General features: G+C 41.5%; 3 protein-coding genes across 4 annotated transcripts; 1 reads left to right on the top strand and 2 right to left on the bottom strand.

Moving 5' to 3' along the window:
• Window positions 1-66: 66 nt before the first annotated feature.
• On the bottom strand, window positions 67-6,519 carry LOC141785017 (butyrophilin subfamily 2 member A2). The gene is made up of 10 exons (XM_074663080.1): window positions 6,467-6,519; window positions 4,868-4,957; window positions 4,645-4,743; window positions 3,795-3,902; window positions 3,500-3,658; window positions 3,174-3,314; window positions 2,932-2,983; window positions 2,596-2,622; window positions 1,557-1,583; window positions 67-1,472 (listed from the first exon to the last, which is right to left on the bottom strand). Exons 2-10 carry the CDS (start codon window positions 4,928-4,930, stop codon window positions 913-915), a joined length of 1,236 nt encoding a protein of 411 aa, XP_074519181.1. The 5' UTR covers window positions 4,931-4,957; window positions 6,467-6,519; the 3' UTR covers window positions 67-912.
• A 1,022-nt stretch (window positions 6,520-7,541) lies between these two features.
• On the top strand, window positions 7,542-11,888 carry LOC141784819 (uncharacterized). Of its 2 annotated transcripts, none has more exons than XM_074662718.1 (17): window positions 7,542-7,709; window positions 7,831-7,878; window positions 8,150-8,257; window positions 8,462-8,537; window positions 8,658-8,814; window positions 8,941-8,986; window positions 9,082-9,140; window positions 9,258-9,293; window positions 9,469-9,521; window positions 9,615-9,747; window positions 10,706-10,920; window positions 11,009-11,054; window positions 11,136-11,201; window positions 11,305-11,364; window positions 11,435-11,520; window positions 11,634-11,728; window positions 11,799-11,888. In XM_074662718.1, exons 1-17 carry the CDS (start codon window positions 7,574-7,576, stop codon window positions 11,831-11,833), a joined length of 1,455 nt encoding a protein of 484 aa, XP_074518819.1. In that variant the 5' UTR covers window positions 7,542-7,573; the 3' UTR covers window positions 11,834-11,888. The 2 variants fall into 2 exon arrangements, with proteins under 2 accessions (XP_074518819.1, XP_074518820.1); XM_074662719.1 differs by having other exon boundaries at window positions 7,794-7,878; window positions 11,799-11,887.
• Window positions 11,889-11,931: 43 nt separating this feature from the next.
• On the bottom strand, window positions 11,932-13,980 carry LOC141784820 (histone H3.3A). The gene is made up of 4 exons (XM_074662720.1): window positions 13,827-13,980; window positions 12,973-13,104; window positions 12,712-12,865; window positions 11,932-12,623 (listed from the first exon to the last, which is right to left on the bottom strand). The coding sequence occupies exons 2-4, from the start codon at window positions 13,098-13,100 to the stop codon at window positions 12,495-12,497; spliced, it is 411 nt and encodes a 136-aa protein (XP_074518821.1). The 5' UTR covers window positions 13,101-13,104; window positions 13,827-13,980; the 3' UTR covers window positions 11,932-12,494.
• Window positions 13,981-13,991: the final 11 nt, after the last annotated feature.

Genomic DNA, 13,991 nt, shown 5'->3' with positions numbered 1-13,991 from the left:
AGGATGGCAGGAAGAATCAAATCTTCTCATGCATCAACCCATCGGTTAATCTACCTGCATGATTACAAGTTTAGCAGCTGCACAGTTTGTGTGCACACAGTGGCTTGCATATTTAAGTGTCTCCATGCTGTAAATCACAAGCATTTCAGCGAATAAAATCAAAATTAAAATTCCAAAATGGATTAAAATATCACCTTTTTTGCATTGAAGGGTGCAGATTTTTTTTTTTACAGCTTTGAATAAAAAAGTTGTTCTTTGTGTAATTTCTGTAGAAGCAGAGTATCAACCTCCAATGTGCACAGAGAGGGAAAAAGGAGTCTAAAATGTTTTTTTTTTTACTTTCTGATAATCTGCAAATCAAATGCAAGCTGAAATCCAATTTGGCAACATTTTTATAATACACAACCAAAGTCTTGATCCACTGCTAATGTATGCATACAAGTTCAGAAGTTTCTTCTGCCTACTTATGTTTCCTTTGTTGACAAACTACAAAATGCTTTTCTAAACGCACACTTTACATGCAAAAATGATAATGAGAAAGAAAAGGATAATGTCTGCAACATGCCCTCGTCATTTCACTGCAGCTTCTCTTTGGTGGGTACAGTATCTCAGTGTAGTGAGTAGCACAAAGGACATGAGCATAGTTAGAGTCTGGTCTAACTGGCACAGATCTATGTGCATTTATCAGTCAGTCAGTTCTGACAACTCACTCTCAGCTTTCTCATTATGCATCCCGGGTTTGGACTTCAAAGAACGGAAAGCAGAACGATGGCTGCTTTCCTCCTGACCTTACAGTCACAGACAGAGTCTGATTACAAGTCCAAAAATCAGCACACATGACAGAGGATCTCCAAATGATGGAGCAGAGTAAAAGTCACGGTTTTGCAGCCTGCGTGATGTGTTTCCAGCTGTTCAGGTCCAGAGGCAGGGTCCAGGGCAGAGGCATGGCTGTCTGACATCTGCAGGCCTGATCACCATGTCTTTGACCACCTCCACAGTCCCAAACACAGGGTAGAGTTTCTCTGTGAACTTTTCGTTGTACGTGTACAAGTGAGAGCGCTTCTCCACGTCGTAGAAAGACAGCTGACCATGCTCAAAGTCCAGGTACACGCCAACCTTCCTGGGCACCAGACTCTGAGGCAGAGGAGTGGAGGGCACTGTGAGGGCTTTCAAATCAGCGCCCCTCTCCAGGCGGAGAGTGAAGTAGCCTGAATCTGTGTTGAGCGTACGGAAGCCCTGTCTCACCGCGGAGGCTTTGGCCACACCAAGTCGCCAGTCTCGTTCACCGACCTCCACCTCCCAGTAGTGGCGTCCTGAGGTGAAGCCCTCTCGGCCCACGGCGCACCACCACCCGTCAAAGCGCTGCTGGCAGCGTGGGACATCTCTGCGCTCGAGGCCACACCGCATGTGCTTTTCATCGCTGGAGATGAGCATGTCAGGGTTGGCTGTTTCTGAATCCAAAGTGACTTCCTCTGTGGAGGGTTAGATTACAAACTGTGAGTTATGAGAAAACATGAAAACTAAGGGTAGACTTTCAGACAGAACAGTGTTCATACCTGCAGCCTCGTTTATCCAGTTCCACACTGTGAAGACAAAGAAGAAAAACCTTCAAAACATGCAGCATTCATTCGACTACAAACTCAGTGTGTTAACTTTATTTGTGCATTCATACAGAAGACGAGAGAATTGAAAAATCTTTGAATCTTTTAAGGACCTGGAGGACAAAATCTTGAATTCTGAGGAATATTTTTGTAAAATAGTGAAACTGTTTGCTCATGTGGGAATCAGTTTTTCTAGCCTTTGTATTTACAGTCATATTACAAATCTGATGCACATCAAAATCAGTTGTTAAATGTTCCTTTCAGATGTGATTTCATTATTATGCCATGCCATTATGCCGCCATGGAGGTTATGTTTTTGGGAGAGTTTGTCTGTGAACAACATAACTCAAAAACTAACAAACAGATCTTGATGAAATTTTCAGGAAATGTTCAAAATGGGATAAGGAAGAGGTGATTCAATTTTGGAGGTGATCTGGATCCAGGACTTTTTTTAAGGATTCTTTATCATTGTAAGATAGGGCCATTTTCACCATATGTGTATATAACTCCATGATAAATGGTCCGATTGCTTTGCAAAACAATACAAGACAAGGTCACCATAATTTCTGACAGATTTTAAAGTACAATCCAGGTCCTGGCAATTTTCTGGATACTAAGATCTGGAATATGAAATATGTACTGGGTCATCATAATTTTCAACACTGTCAGGTAACAAATTATCGTACAAACCTGCAACTGACACCAAATTGTAGCAGACAGTCTGCTGAAAGGGAGTATAACATTAAAGTAGGACTAAAGTGTTGGTGACAATCACAACATGCTTGGAGGAGGTCTGTGCTATCTGAGTGTTTTTCTGCTTTTTTCAGCATTTTGACGTCCTTGCCATGACTTTCTTATAAAAAGATGTTGCCTGCATCAATTCAAAATTTGCACGTATTTTTCATGACTCCATTTCTACTTTATTATTATAGTATACAACAACCTCCAAACTTTTCCAAATCAAAGCTGTGCTCAGGTTGGGATTTGTACTCACCGCTATGAGGGATGTAGCGAGCTGCATCTGGAACAAAAAAGAGACAACAGTCTTTAATTTTCCTTTTTCTGCCTTTCTACATCATCCTCTCACCAAATATCTCCTCTGATTACTTCTAATAAAAATGAGTTGTCAGGATTCACGCCTGCTTCAGACTTTGATTAAGTTAAAAGTGCTTCAGTCTGCAAACATTTAGTGTTGGTCGATAACGATTCACACATTAGGGACGGCTCTTCATCCTCCTGAATGCTGACTGGCTGCTTCTTTGTAATGGGGTTTTTTAAAGAGAGGAGGTGTTTATTGGCTAGATAAGAAAGAGAGATCAGATATACGCACCAATCCTCTGGCTCCTCTGTTTTCTCAGCAGCCACTGCTTCGTCACATCCTCCTAAACACACACACACACATGCATAATTACACAACACACAGAGACAAAGCAGAGTAAAGTGAGGCTGACGATGTGATAAAGAGATTAGCCTGGCTGAGTTTCATAACACCACGTAACACTCCTCATTGTATTCTAACAGTGTCATGTAAACGCATCATGTTTTAGGATGTTATGTGACTGAATTACCAACCTTCAGAGGGCTGTCTGAGTTCAGCACAGCCAGCAGGATGAGCTCCATGGCAGGGAGCAGGTTCGGCAGACGACCCCTCTTCCACTGAAACTCCAGGTCGTCCAGCATCATGAGCACCGGCTCACCTGGCCACACAGTGGGCTGGGGAGAAGCAGTTTCAGGGTTACACAACGAAGCACTCAGAGAGGGATCACAACTCCAGCATGTCTGAGTGTGACGGGATGATCAACAAGGTCTAATCATCTTTATCAGACCCACAGAGGGAATTAGGTCACAGAAAAGACATCCAGACACCAGCACATCTTGTGCTCTACGTCGATAATCACCTGAGGTCTGCCTTTCATCTCCCGAACCCACTCCATGATGACTCTCCTGTGGGGCCCCATGTCACACTCTCCTCCTGACTCCAGGATACAGAGGAGCTGCTCCTTCCAGTCCTTCTTCTCGGGTTTGTCATAGTGGTGGTCGAACTGGATGATCTTTGACTGAAAATAATAAAAGACAATCACCAATCTGTGATTCCCTCTGCAACTTTTTCTGACTTTTTAAACGATCATTTATTCAAGCTAAAAGTGTCAACTGTGTTTGCTTTTTTTCACACATTCAAACTGACTAAAATACCTGTGTCCTCTTCTCCAAAACTGCAGCCCACTCCACAATAAAGTCACGGCACACACTGGCTGGCCAGATATCCTCGCTGGTCCAGATGTGGCTGAGGATGTTTGACCTCTAAAGGCAAGAAAATTATAGTATAAGGGAAACATATTGAAAGAGAGAAGAAGCCAAAGCCTCAGCACAATTTACTAATAATAAACAAAATAATGTAACACAGGATTTTTTTTTTTTCAGCCAAAGAAGAGCAGAAGGTTTAATCACCCACGTTATTCAACAGCTCTGTTACGTCATCAACAACTCACCCTCTCTGAGGCCGTTGAGCACTTGTTTCAGTTTTTAGACATACTCAAAAACTCATCGAAATGAGCTCAAAAAGAAGAAGGTGTGACTCATTCTCCACTTTTCAAACATTTTCAGAATAAACTTTTCTTCTTTTGGATGTTTTTTTTTAGTTTGTTCCCTCCATAGGAAAAATCAAGCATGCTGAGGTTGTTCTGCTTCAAGAAGTGAATCTTTCTCATGTTAAATGGAGATTTTTTTTTTAATCATCTTCTAGTAAGAAAACATATTTTATGAGCTTTCACTTCAAGACTCAGTTCAACTGAAGCAAAACTCTCCTACTGTCGGCACAGTCTTATCATTTTAACATAAATCACCTTGAACTGATAAAGAAAGATGACGTTTGGAGACTCCTCTTTGCCTTTTTTAAAATCCTGATATCTCTGCAGTAAAACACTTTCACATCCATCAGACTTTTTTTAAAAAAAGATTGCCACTGCTCTCTTTGCCAAACCTACAAAGATTCTGACTTCATAATTGTATGGTTACAAAGGACAAAAAGAAAACCTGTGTTTACCTGGCAGATTTTGTTGAGCTCACGTGCCAGTTCCATTATAAAAACCTGGCTCTCCACCAGTGGCTCCTTTTTCTCAAGTTTCACTCGCTTACGAGACTCCTGCAGCACAAACACAGACGATAGAAAAGGAATAAAAACAGGACCTGGAGTCTATTTGGATCAAGATGTACAGATTTAGCACTTGCAGCAGATCCTGAGCAAACAGAGGAGTTGTTTATCTTACCTTCAGTCGAATCTTGAGCTTTTTGGCCGGCTCAATAAGGAACTGCAGGCAGTCCTTCATCATGCTGGCAGCTGGAGAGTGGCCGATGCCCTGTGGTATACAGTAATAAAAAGCTTTAGTATGCTGGCACTCACTCAGAAGCCGGAGCGGAGGTGAAGCTGACTGTGCTCCTGCTGCCCACATGAATCGATGAGGGAGCAGAAATACGTAATTTATGAGAGGTGGCAAAAGGTACAAGCATGTGGAAAGAGAGAAAGAGTAAGCACTGCAGAACTTTCCCCACAGCTCTGCACTACCAGGTCCACAGAGATGTCATAATGAGGCACTCTGAGCTATCAGTGGGAGAGGAGGAGGAGGCTGAGGAGGAGGAGGAGGAGGAGGAGGAGGAGGGGAGAGGAGACCCACACACATTGAGGTGTGAAAAGAGACAGCCCACCTACTCAGCACTCAGACAAAAGGCAGAAAAGTCAGCTGCTGAGAGAAACTGTGTCGTAACAGGAAGAAAATATTGCACTGTAACAGGATTTCCTGATGTGTGTGGGTCGATGCATCGTGATCGTGGCCTTGAAATTGGAAATTTATTCCCAGAGGAGATGTGAGACAGCAGTGCAGAGCATTTTGAAGAGACTGCGGAGGGTGCGGGGGATCGTTGGACTGGTTTGCTGTTGATTCAGCAGTCCGCCTCTGCTGGCCGATTTGATGCGCTGAGGGGATTTACTGTTCTTTCTGTGATGAAGGGGTGGCAGCAGAGCCAAGGGGAGCTGGGACTGACTTTCCAAGGACTGGAGACAATATATGAGAAGTTTGGCAGAGAGAAAAACAATCAAGAGAAGGGTTATCAGCCCAGTTTAAAACTTTACCCTCAAATAAAAATATTAACAGAGTAATTTGTGGGAACTAACGTAGCACACATTAAAATAGAATAGCACTCTGTTGTGGTTCACATCACAGAGTCACAAGTCAAGGCTGCAGATGTCTTAACACGTGCTGAAAAGGGAGAGGACATCCCTCTGGCCTCTGAGCCTGTTAACTCATTAAGTCGATACAACACTCAGACAGTCAAATAACTCAGAGTAAACACAGCAAAGGGATATTTTATCAATGAAATGTCTAAAAACAAAACAAAACAGAAAAGTGCTTATATACACTTGATTTGCCAGAGTGAATTTGATTTTAGCTAATGAATGCAGAGAGTTTGTGGCAGAGAAGTTGTTTGTAATGAAGAGGAGCTGGGAGATTAGAGGAAATCCAGGATTATCACGAGTGCTATTGCAGTTCAATCACGGGTACAGTGTCCTTCTATAACAGAAGTGATGGACAAACTTCAGCCTGAAAGTCAACATCAAAACAAACAACACATTCTGCACAGTAAAAAGCAGAAAAAGAGGGCTGGGGGATTTATGCAAGACGTTTAAATGTGTAAACTGCATCTTTAAGAGAAGAGGGCTATGTTCTTTAATGAAAAAGAAAAAATGCACGCTATCAAGAGCATGAAGCATTTGTCCTCGCATATCAATCACATGCAAACAACGACAAATTGTACTCAAAAGCATAATGCTGATTCCAAAATGAAGTTAAACGAACAAAAATGAATCTTACCTTTTTATAAGAGAATCGTGCTTTAAGATAGGAAAACTTTGCAGAGCTTCTCTTTGATATTTTCACCAAACTCGGACTCCTTCAGCACATCCTCCACGGATCCTCTGCTTCATCCTCAAGTCAACTGCGGCACGAGCCAGAGCGCGCGCCTTAAAGTAGCACCGAGCTCCACTGAGCTGCAGTTACAAGACAGAGCCGCGCGAGGTCACCATTGACGCACAACATACATGGACGTAAACGTGCATAGGCCTACGAGGTTGTAAATATAACATTTGGAGTGAAATTCGATACAAAGGGCAACACAATACTGCTTCATATAAAAAAAAATAATAATAAAATAAAAATTTGCAGCAAGAAAAGAAATGTAAGAGGTCATTGTGTATGTCATTGTGCCCAACTTTAATTTGGGTAGGGTCTGTATTTGACTCATCAAGTTCTCAAACTAAGTACTCAAATATCCTTTTACTTCTTTAAGTTTGAGCAAAATAAATAAATAAATAAATAAAAAGATGAAGGTATGCAGATATATCATTGAGGCCTTCCTGATGTCTTGCTACACAGCAAAAACTTTTGTAATTTGTCTTATTTGTTTACGTATTTATTTATTTATTTATTTATTTAACCATGATTTTGCATTAACTATAAAACCATTTATTCATGGCTCCACTACATGAAACCTTTGCATGTATAATCTGGTCTCTAACCAAGTTATTGTGACATTAGACAGTTAAAGCTGACATGCCTTGACTTTGTCTTGCTTTGTTTTTACTTGATAGAGTATTTGGAAAAATATCAAAAATTAACTTAAGATCATTTGTCACTAGATACTGCATGTATTTCCTTCAAGGTGAGTGTTTAATTTGCATAACAGTGAGTAAAAGTGACATCATTCGGCGTGAGGACGTTTGTGGAAAAGAAAAAAAAGGTTGTAACACGTTACTTTGCTCTTACATCATTTAAAAACACAGATGGGTCTATTTTAAAAAAGAGATACACAGACCGTCATGATAAAAAGAAAAAAAAAACAGGCCTACATAAAGAGAAAACAGCTTTTCATAGAAACATATGATATCAAGGTAGCGCAGGTATTCAGAACATCGCCAGTAGATGCCTCCACAGACGCGTAAAAATGAACAAATCGATCAAATCTTAAATATTTTCAATAGTGTTTTCCATATAAGCTATTTTTATTTTTTAATTGTATTGGCTATTTTATTCCACCTGCTTCGCATCTTTGTCACAGGTAAGCTCGTTGGAATGGGAAAGTGTCGGTATGTTCGTTGTGTACACGGAAGTGAGCCTACAGCGCTTTGACTGTAACTGACAGGAGGCTTTTTACGCGTGTTGTCAACGTCTGAACACAGCTGGTTTCAATATGGCACCTAAAGACCCTCTGCTCGGCACTCTCAAAGGTAAATATACAGAACAATTATGAAATGTACACGTTTTAATTTCATCACAGTGCAGCCTCTCGGTGTCAGTCACAGGTGATTGATTCGTTTCGTAAGGCTCCGTGATCAAACGCCTTCCCCGCTCAATTCTGCTACTACTGCAGATGCATGGACATCGTAACAGATGAAATGTGTCAAATCGGACGTATCTTCTTTTTGTGAACGTGTGAGGAGGCAGGTTGTATAAAAATAATGTGTGGGGAATGACAGACAGCTGTTTTGTTCCTCCCAGTGTGTGTGCTGAACCTGCAGTCAGATGGAGAGATCGTGACTGACATCAACCCTCACCTCGCCTCCTGCTGTGAGCTCCTGGAGCTGGTTCTCAGGAAAGGACTCCAGCGTCAGTATTTCTAGACAGACTATATTTCTTTTATACAACCTCCACCACACAAATGTACTATTTCACAGCTTGTGTATCTTTCATTTATTCTTATATCAACATATTGGGAGCAGTATTTTATGCATACATTAATCCAAATGAGCTACAGTAAACCTGAATTCTTAAATGCATCATGCACTGAGTGTTTGTGTGCTCACCTTGCAGAGCCAGTTCTCAGTCTGGTACACAGAGACTACTGGCAGTGTTTTGAACAGATAATCCAACAAGACACCTGTGGCAGGTAATATAACCTTTACAGAAAACTCATCTGATGAATGACTTCACACTCCAGTACACTTTTCTGTAATAATGGGATAATTCAGGCAGTGTTACCTCTCTTCTGATGTGCACGTGTGTGTAGGCTGTCTGCTCTGTCCTTTGCAGTGGAACAGAGTCGAGTTTGCAGGAAGCTGCTCTCAGCTCAGGGCCGAGGTCGCTACCTGCTCAGGCTGGCCCTCAGCCGCAAGGCTCTGCCACAGTTCATCACACACCTGCTGCACACACACAGAGTCCTGGAGGTCAGATATGTGGACAGGATACAGTTTGAATAATACATTTTGAGACTGCTACAAACTCATATTTAAACTGTTAATAAGTCTCTGTAATAGACTCAAACAAATTTGTTTACACTGTTTCCTCTCTAGTGGTACAGCCCAGAAGTTTCAATCTTTAGAAATCAAGAGCTCATGGGTGAGGCTTGTTCTTTGAAATAAATGTTGAGGAAATTCTTGTCATCATTCTCATTAAGTACAGTCAACAGTACACCAGTGTTTTGCCTCTTCCAGAGCCGTTCATGTCGCTGCTGCTCGTCCTCTCCCACATGGATTTTAAACTGAACATGGAGGTCAGAGCACAGAGACACTGTATATAAGCTGTGTAACCATTTTCAAACTAATCACAAAATGACATTCCTTCAAATACAGTGACTCTTCTTAAACCACAGTCTGTGTTCTTCAAACAGAATTGCAGTTTTCTTGATGAGAGCTGGATCCTACCGGTAAGAAAGAGGATTAATATTCTGTTACTCACAGCATCACTTTAATCTTAATAGGCTTTGAATTACCATGGGAACCCTAAGAACACAACAGGGTGCTAAAACTGCTGCACAACAATGGAAAACAGTGTTAGCAGGATGTGAGAGATTGTCTGATTCTTGTTTCCTGTGGTTCCAGGTTCGTGACACATATGAGATTGTGCCCTGTCGGGAGGTGGGAATGGTTTTGAGGTTTGTGTGTTCCACTGTAAAGATTTTTTTATGACCTCTTAATCTGTATTCTGCAATCTGCATTGTTTCCTTTGTTTTGGTACTGTGTTGCAGATATCTCAGTGGACGTGTCTTTGTGCTGAAGTTGATTCCTGGCAGTCAGGCACACGCTGACAAGTTTATCTGTCCAGGAGATGTCATAGATGAGATCAACGGAACCTCACTGAGGAATTCTAAAAATGGACAGGTAACTCGAAGCACACAGTCCGTATACAAGATGAGCAGGCAAATTAGATATCTGTGCTTGGTGTGTCTTATGAGGAACTTTGAATTAAAAGGCATATGAGTGGGAAGCAGTTGGACTGTACAGTGATGTCTTCTTAAAGGAGAATTGTGGATTAGACAATATTTTATAATCCTTTCAAGCATTGTCTAAAACATACAAGTTTTTGTCATTGAGAAATCACATACTGTAATATCAAGGCAATGTTAGAGACATATATTAAATGGATTAAATTCAGTCATGTACCCACCAAACTGTAAAAATATCACCAGATTCAAAGACTCAAGAGTTTACCTATGAAGCTGCTGCCCTTGAACACTGTGCCAAACCATCCTGCATGAGTCATACTACCTGAAGCAATCATCCTCTAAAAGCAGACTTGAATTCATTCTGCTGTCATTGTTGTGAACTTACAGGATGTGAAAAGATAAACGAATATTCACTGTATGAGTCTCCTTAACAGTTTAGGTGTGACAGTTTGACATCTTCCTGAATTTCTGTTTTAGTGCCCTGTTCTCCATGAGATGAGATAATAGCGTTATTTGTTTACTTTACTGATACCATGACTTTGCACATTTTCCCATATAGTGCCCCCTGCCTGATTATCAGTTTTGCTGCTGTGAATCCTTGTGTGGGTGTGAGATAAGGCTATAATGAGGTACCTGAAGGGAGTTTAAGCAAAAGGAGTGAGAAAAGGATTTGTGGATTTTGTTGAAATAAGCATCTCCTGCGGCTTTGTTCTTACTGATGTGGATAGAAGCCTTTTGATGGATGGTGCAGCTGCAAGTGTCCTATTGATCGAAAAATGACATCGACCAGGCACCCTTTATAAACTGCAGCTATTTAAATATGTGTGAAAACATTACCCATGTAGCTCTTTTTATTTACTACTGCAGTGAAACAAACTTCTCTACATTCTCAGGCTGGAGTTGTCCTGTCTCGACTCAAAGGCTGCCCTCTGTCCATCTCGATCCTGCGATGGAGGGCTCAGGATGGAACAGTGTATCGGCCCCTTATCAAATTCCTGCAGGCCCTGAGGATAGAGAACCCCACCCTTCAGCTTGGCCCTGTTCCTGCACAGCAGTCTGCCATCATGGAGAAGAAAAGTGCTCCATCACAATGCCTCAAAGAAGGGAGGCAAGTTAGTCAACAAATCCTTTACAGTGATTTGACATATGCTTTGAAAAGTCTTTGAAATTAAGAGAACGACTGCTCTCTTTAACAGGATTGTGCATATAGTCCAGTTCTTGGGCAAAGCTAACATTGGAATGGTAAATTACTCCTCAGGCAAATTATCACATGCCTATGTCTATCCATCACAGTACTGATCAATGGTGATGAATTCCTTTTAGTTTGGAGGTAAGGAAGTGCTGCAGCAAGCCATCCCACAAGTACTGCAGAAAAACCTGCCCAGCAAGGTGATGAAGCCTCTCCTATGCCCCAGGGCAGGTAGACCATCATGTTTCCAATAAACTTTATCTCTTTATCAGCATGTGACAAACTGCATTTTATGTCATGCAGGAGGTGCTCTTAGATCTGAAGGAGACACACCTCACGTGTACAGATAGAGGCAGTACAATGGTGAGTGTTACTACTGTAACTAACCTGTTTCCCTCTGGTGTTATCTAATGCTGATCTTTTTATTCCTCAGGAGATTTTTGAGCATCACTATCCAGAAATATCATGTGTAGGGAGATACAGCCAACCAGATTACACAATATTTGCATTCTGTGTAGCGTAAGTGCACCCCTTTCCATGCCAAATACACTTCAATTATTGTGTTATCAAGTTTTTTAGGCATGTTACATCCCTGGATAAAATAAAAATCTAATTAATAATCTGTTCTGCAGAGACTCTCCGGACACCCCTCAGTCTACAGGCTTCTGTTGTGTTGCACTGAGAGCCAGCAGCATCAAAGAATGTGAAGAGATTGTATTTCGAATAGGTGAGCATTGTGTTTTTTAGCAATTAATAATTGCAGCTGACAGATACTAATTCCATCTCTTTCCTTACAGCCACTGGTTTCAAGCACACAGAGTGGTTTGTGTGATCCATGTCTACAGATGTAATATTTCTTGTAAATAAAGTGATGTACCTTAAAATATGTTCTGCATCATCTTTAAAGCACCACACAAAGAATGTTTTCTACTCATAAAGACCTTTAATAGAAAGACATGTGACAACATCTTCATAAATAGTATTCAATGTAGCTGCCAAGTTTTGTTGAAAAACATGTAAAAAGCAGTCCAGAAAAATACAGGAGGGTCTCCCATGCTCATGGTCACCAAGTGCACAGCATCAACTGTCAAAGCCAATACCGTTGCACAGCGACCTGTTCAGCAAGACATGCTGGCATTTTGTGGTAAATCGTAGATTTGTGATGAAATTTTGACCCTCTTAAAAGATGTGATGATTTTATCCGAGGTCATCTCCAGACAGCATTATTATACCCACACACATTGCAAAGAGATAGTATGACCTACACACGTAATGACCAATGACAGGATAGGCCTTTTCCTCTACTGCAACAATTTTTAACTACCCTAAGTAGATTTAGGATTGTGGAATGATAAATGACTTGTCCCAATCTAAAATACGATACAAAATCCGAACAGAAAAATTATAAAAATACCCAAGAAATAAAATGTCCACAAAAATGGTTAAGTACGATAAATAGTATCATTTGTCTTGGTGATGCTGCCACTAGCTGCTTAGGCTCTCTCTCCCCTTATCCTACGAGCCAGCTGGATGTCTTTGGGCATGATGGTGACACGTTTGGCGTGGATGGCGCACAGGTTGGTGTCCTCAAACAGACCCACCAGGTATGCCTCACTGGCTTCCTGTTAAAGGAAAAGAGGAAAAAAGGTTACCACGACTGTCACAAATTCTCCACCAGTCAGAGTCCATAGTAGTCAGTGAATTCATTACCTGGAGGGCACCAATGGCAGCACTCTGGAAGCGCAGGTCGGTCTTGAAATCCTGGGCGATTTCTCTCACCAGACGCTGGAAGGGCAGCTTGCGGATGAGCAGCTCAGTGGACTTCTGGTAACGACGAATCTCTCTCAGAGCCACAGTTCCAGGCCTTAACATCAAAAGATATTAAATGGAGCAAAAACCTTCAGTCAAAGTACAACAAAATAGATACTTGCAGTGAAAAAAAACAAGTAATAGTGAAATCAAACGGTTTACCTGTAACGATGGGGCTTCTTCACTCCTCCTGTAGATGGTGCACTTTTCCTGGCGGCCTTGGTAGCAAGCTGCTTCCTTGGCGCCTTTCCTCCGGTAGATTTACGGGCAGTCTGCTTAGTACGGGCCATCCTTCTACAAAAATACAGAAACACGCCTAAATCAGAATTTGTCCTGACAATATGCTGAAATAAACTGACGGAATCATAGCAGCCACTCTGATCAGTTTCCTGTTGTTGCTGGCTACCCCTCCCCCCAGGTGGTGACAGTGGGAGGCGTCCGACTGCCCTAGTAGCTTTTTTTAATGCTAATCCTTTACAACCATCGTAGAAATACCGTGATTGAGATTTCAAAATCATATATCTGTTTGTCAACTATAGAGGTGTGCCAATGGACTGACGACAGCCATACTATGGGATGTTATTCTATAGATTGCTGCCTCAGACATTGCGTCAAAACAATCGGGCCTTCACCAGCCCAACATGTCTGCCGCTCGTTTCCGAGATCGCCATTTTTACTGCCTTCTACTTTCAGGCGATATTGGCTTGTTAAACGAATAATTCGGCTAAACGAAAAGAGATCGTTTGGAATAGATTGTTCTAAAACGAAAAGTGTAATACAGAGGCTTCACGCTGTGTTGTGGCAACTCATCTCGAAATCAATCATAAAAGATTAACTACATGAGGCTCTGGATTGATAACCAAGGCGACAAATTCCATTGTTCTATTTTTAGCTAATGCTAATGTTAGCCTCATGACACGGTGGCCCGTTTACCTCATCTATAGACGAGCGGAGGATATCGATTCATATATTATAAATGACACTGAAAGTACATATGTATAAGGAATTTTACTTACACTTTTGAGTTTCCAGGAGAGCTTCAGTAACAGCTGTGTCCGGAGCGTCCTTACAAGGTGTATCCGCTAAAAACGATGTGTGTGGGGGAAGGCTGCAGGCCGCTTATTTATAAGAAAGTTGTGACGTCATTTCAGAAAAAGTCGTGCTGATTGGTTCACCTATCT

Source organism: Halichoeres trimaculatus, unplaced genomic scaffold (assembly GCF_033239565.1).
Source record: "Halichoeres trimaculatus isolate MK-OKI-2021-1 unplaced genomic scaffold, fHalTri1.1 fHalTri1_scaffold_23, whole genome shotgun sequence".
Classification (NCBI taxonomy): Eukaryota; Metazoa; Chordata; class Actinopteri; order Labriformes; family Labridae; genus Halichoeres; species Halichoeres trimaculatus.
Note: the sequence above shows the minus strand (reverse complement) of the source record. Positions and strands in the feature narration are given on the sequence as shown.

Bases quoted from the DNA above. Each gene is read 5' to 3' on its own strand.
- LOC141785017 (XM_074663080.1), bottom strand. From the start codon at position 4,930: ATGATGAAGGACTGCCTGCAGTTCCTTATTGAGCCGGCCAAAAAGCTC. The intron at 2,984-3,173 runs GTTGGTAATTCA...GTGTGTGTTTAG, and splicing joins ACTCAGACAGCCCTCTGAAG to GAGGATGTGACGAAGCAGTG. The intron at 2,623-2,931 runs GTGCGTATATCT...TTTTTGTTCCAG, and splicing joins ACAGAGGAGCCAGAGGATTG to ATGCAGCTCGCTACATCCCT.
- LOC141784820 (XM_074662720.1), bottom strand. From the start codon at position 13,100: ATGGCCCGTACTAAGCAGACTGCCCGTAAATCTACCGGAGGAAAGGCG. The intron at 12,866-12,972 runs GTAAACCGTTTG...TTTGATGTTAAG, and splicing joins AAGAAGCCCCATCGTTACAG to GCCTGGAACTGTGGCTCTGA. The intron at 12,624-12,711 runs GTAATGAATTCA...TTCCTTTAACAG, and splicing joins CTGCCATTGGTGCCCTCCAG to GAAGCCAGTGAGGCATACCT.
- LOC141784819 (XM_074662718.1), top strand. From the start codon at position 7,574: ATGCCTCCACAGACGCGTAAAAATGAACAAATCGATCAAATCTTAAAT. The intron at 8,258-8,461 runs GTCAGTATTTCT...CTCACCTTGCAG, and splicing joins TCTCAGGAAAGGACTCCAGC to AGCCAGTTCTCAGTCTGGTA. The intron at 8,538-8,657 runs GTAATATAACCT...ACGTGTGTGTAG, and splicing joins CAACAAGACACCTGTGGCAG to GCTGTCTGCTCTGTCCTTTG.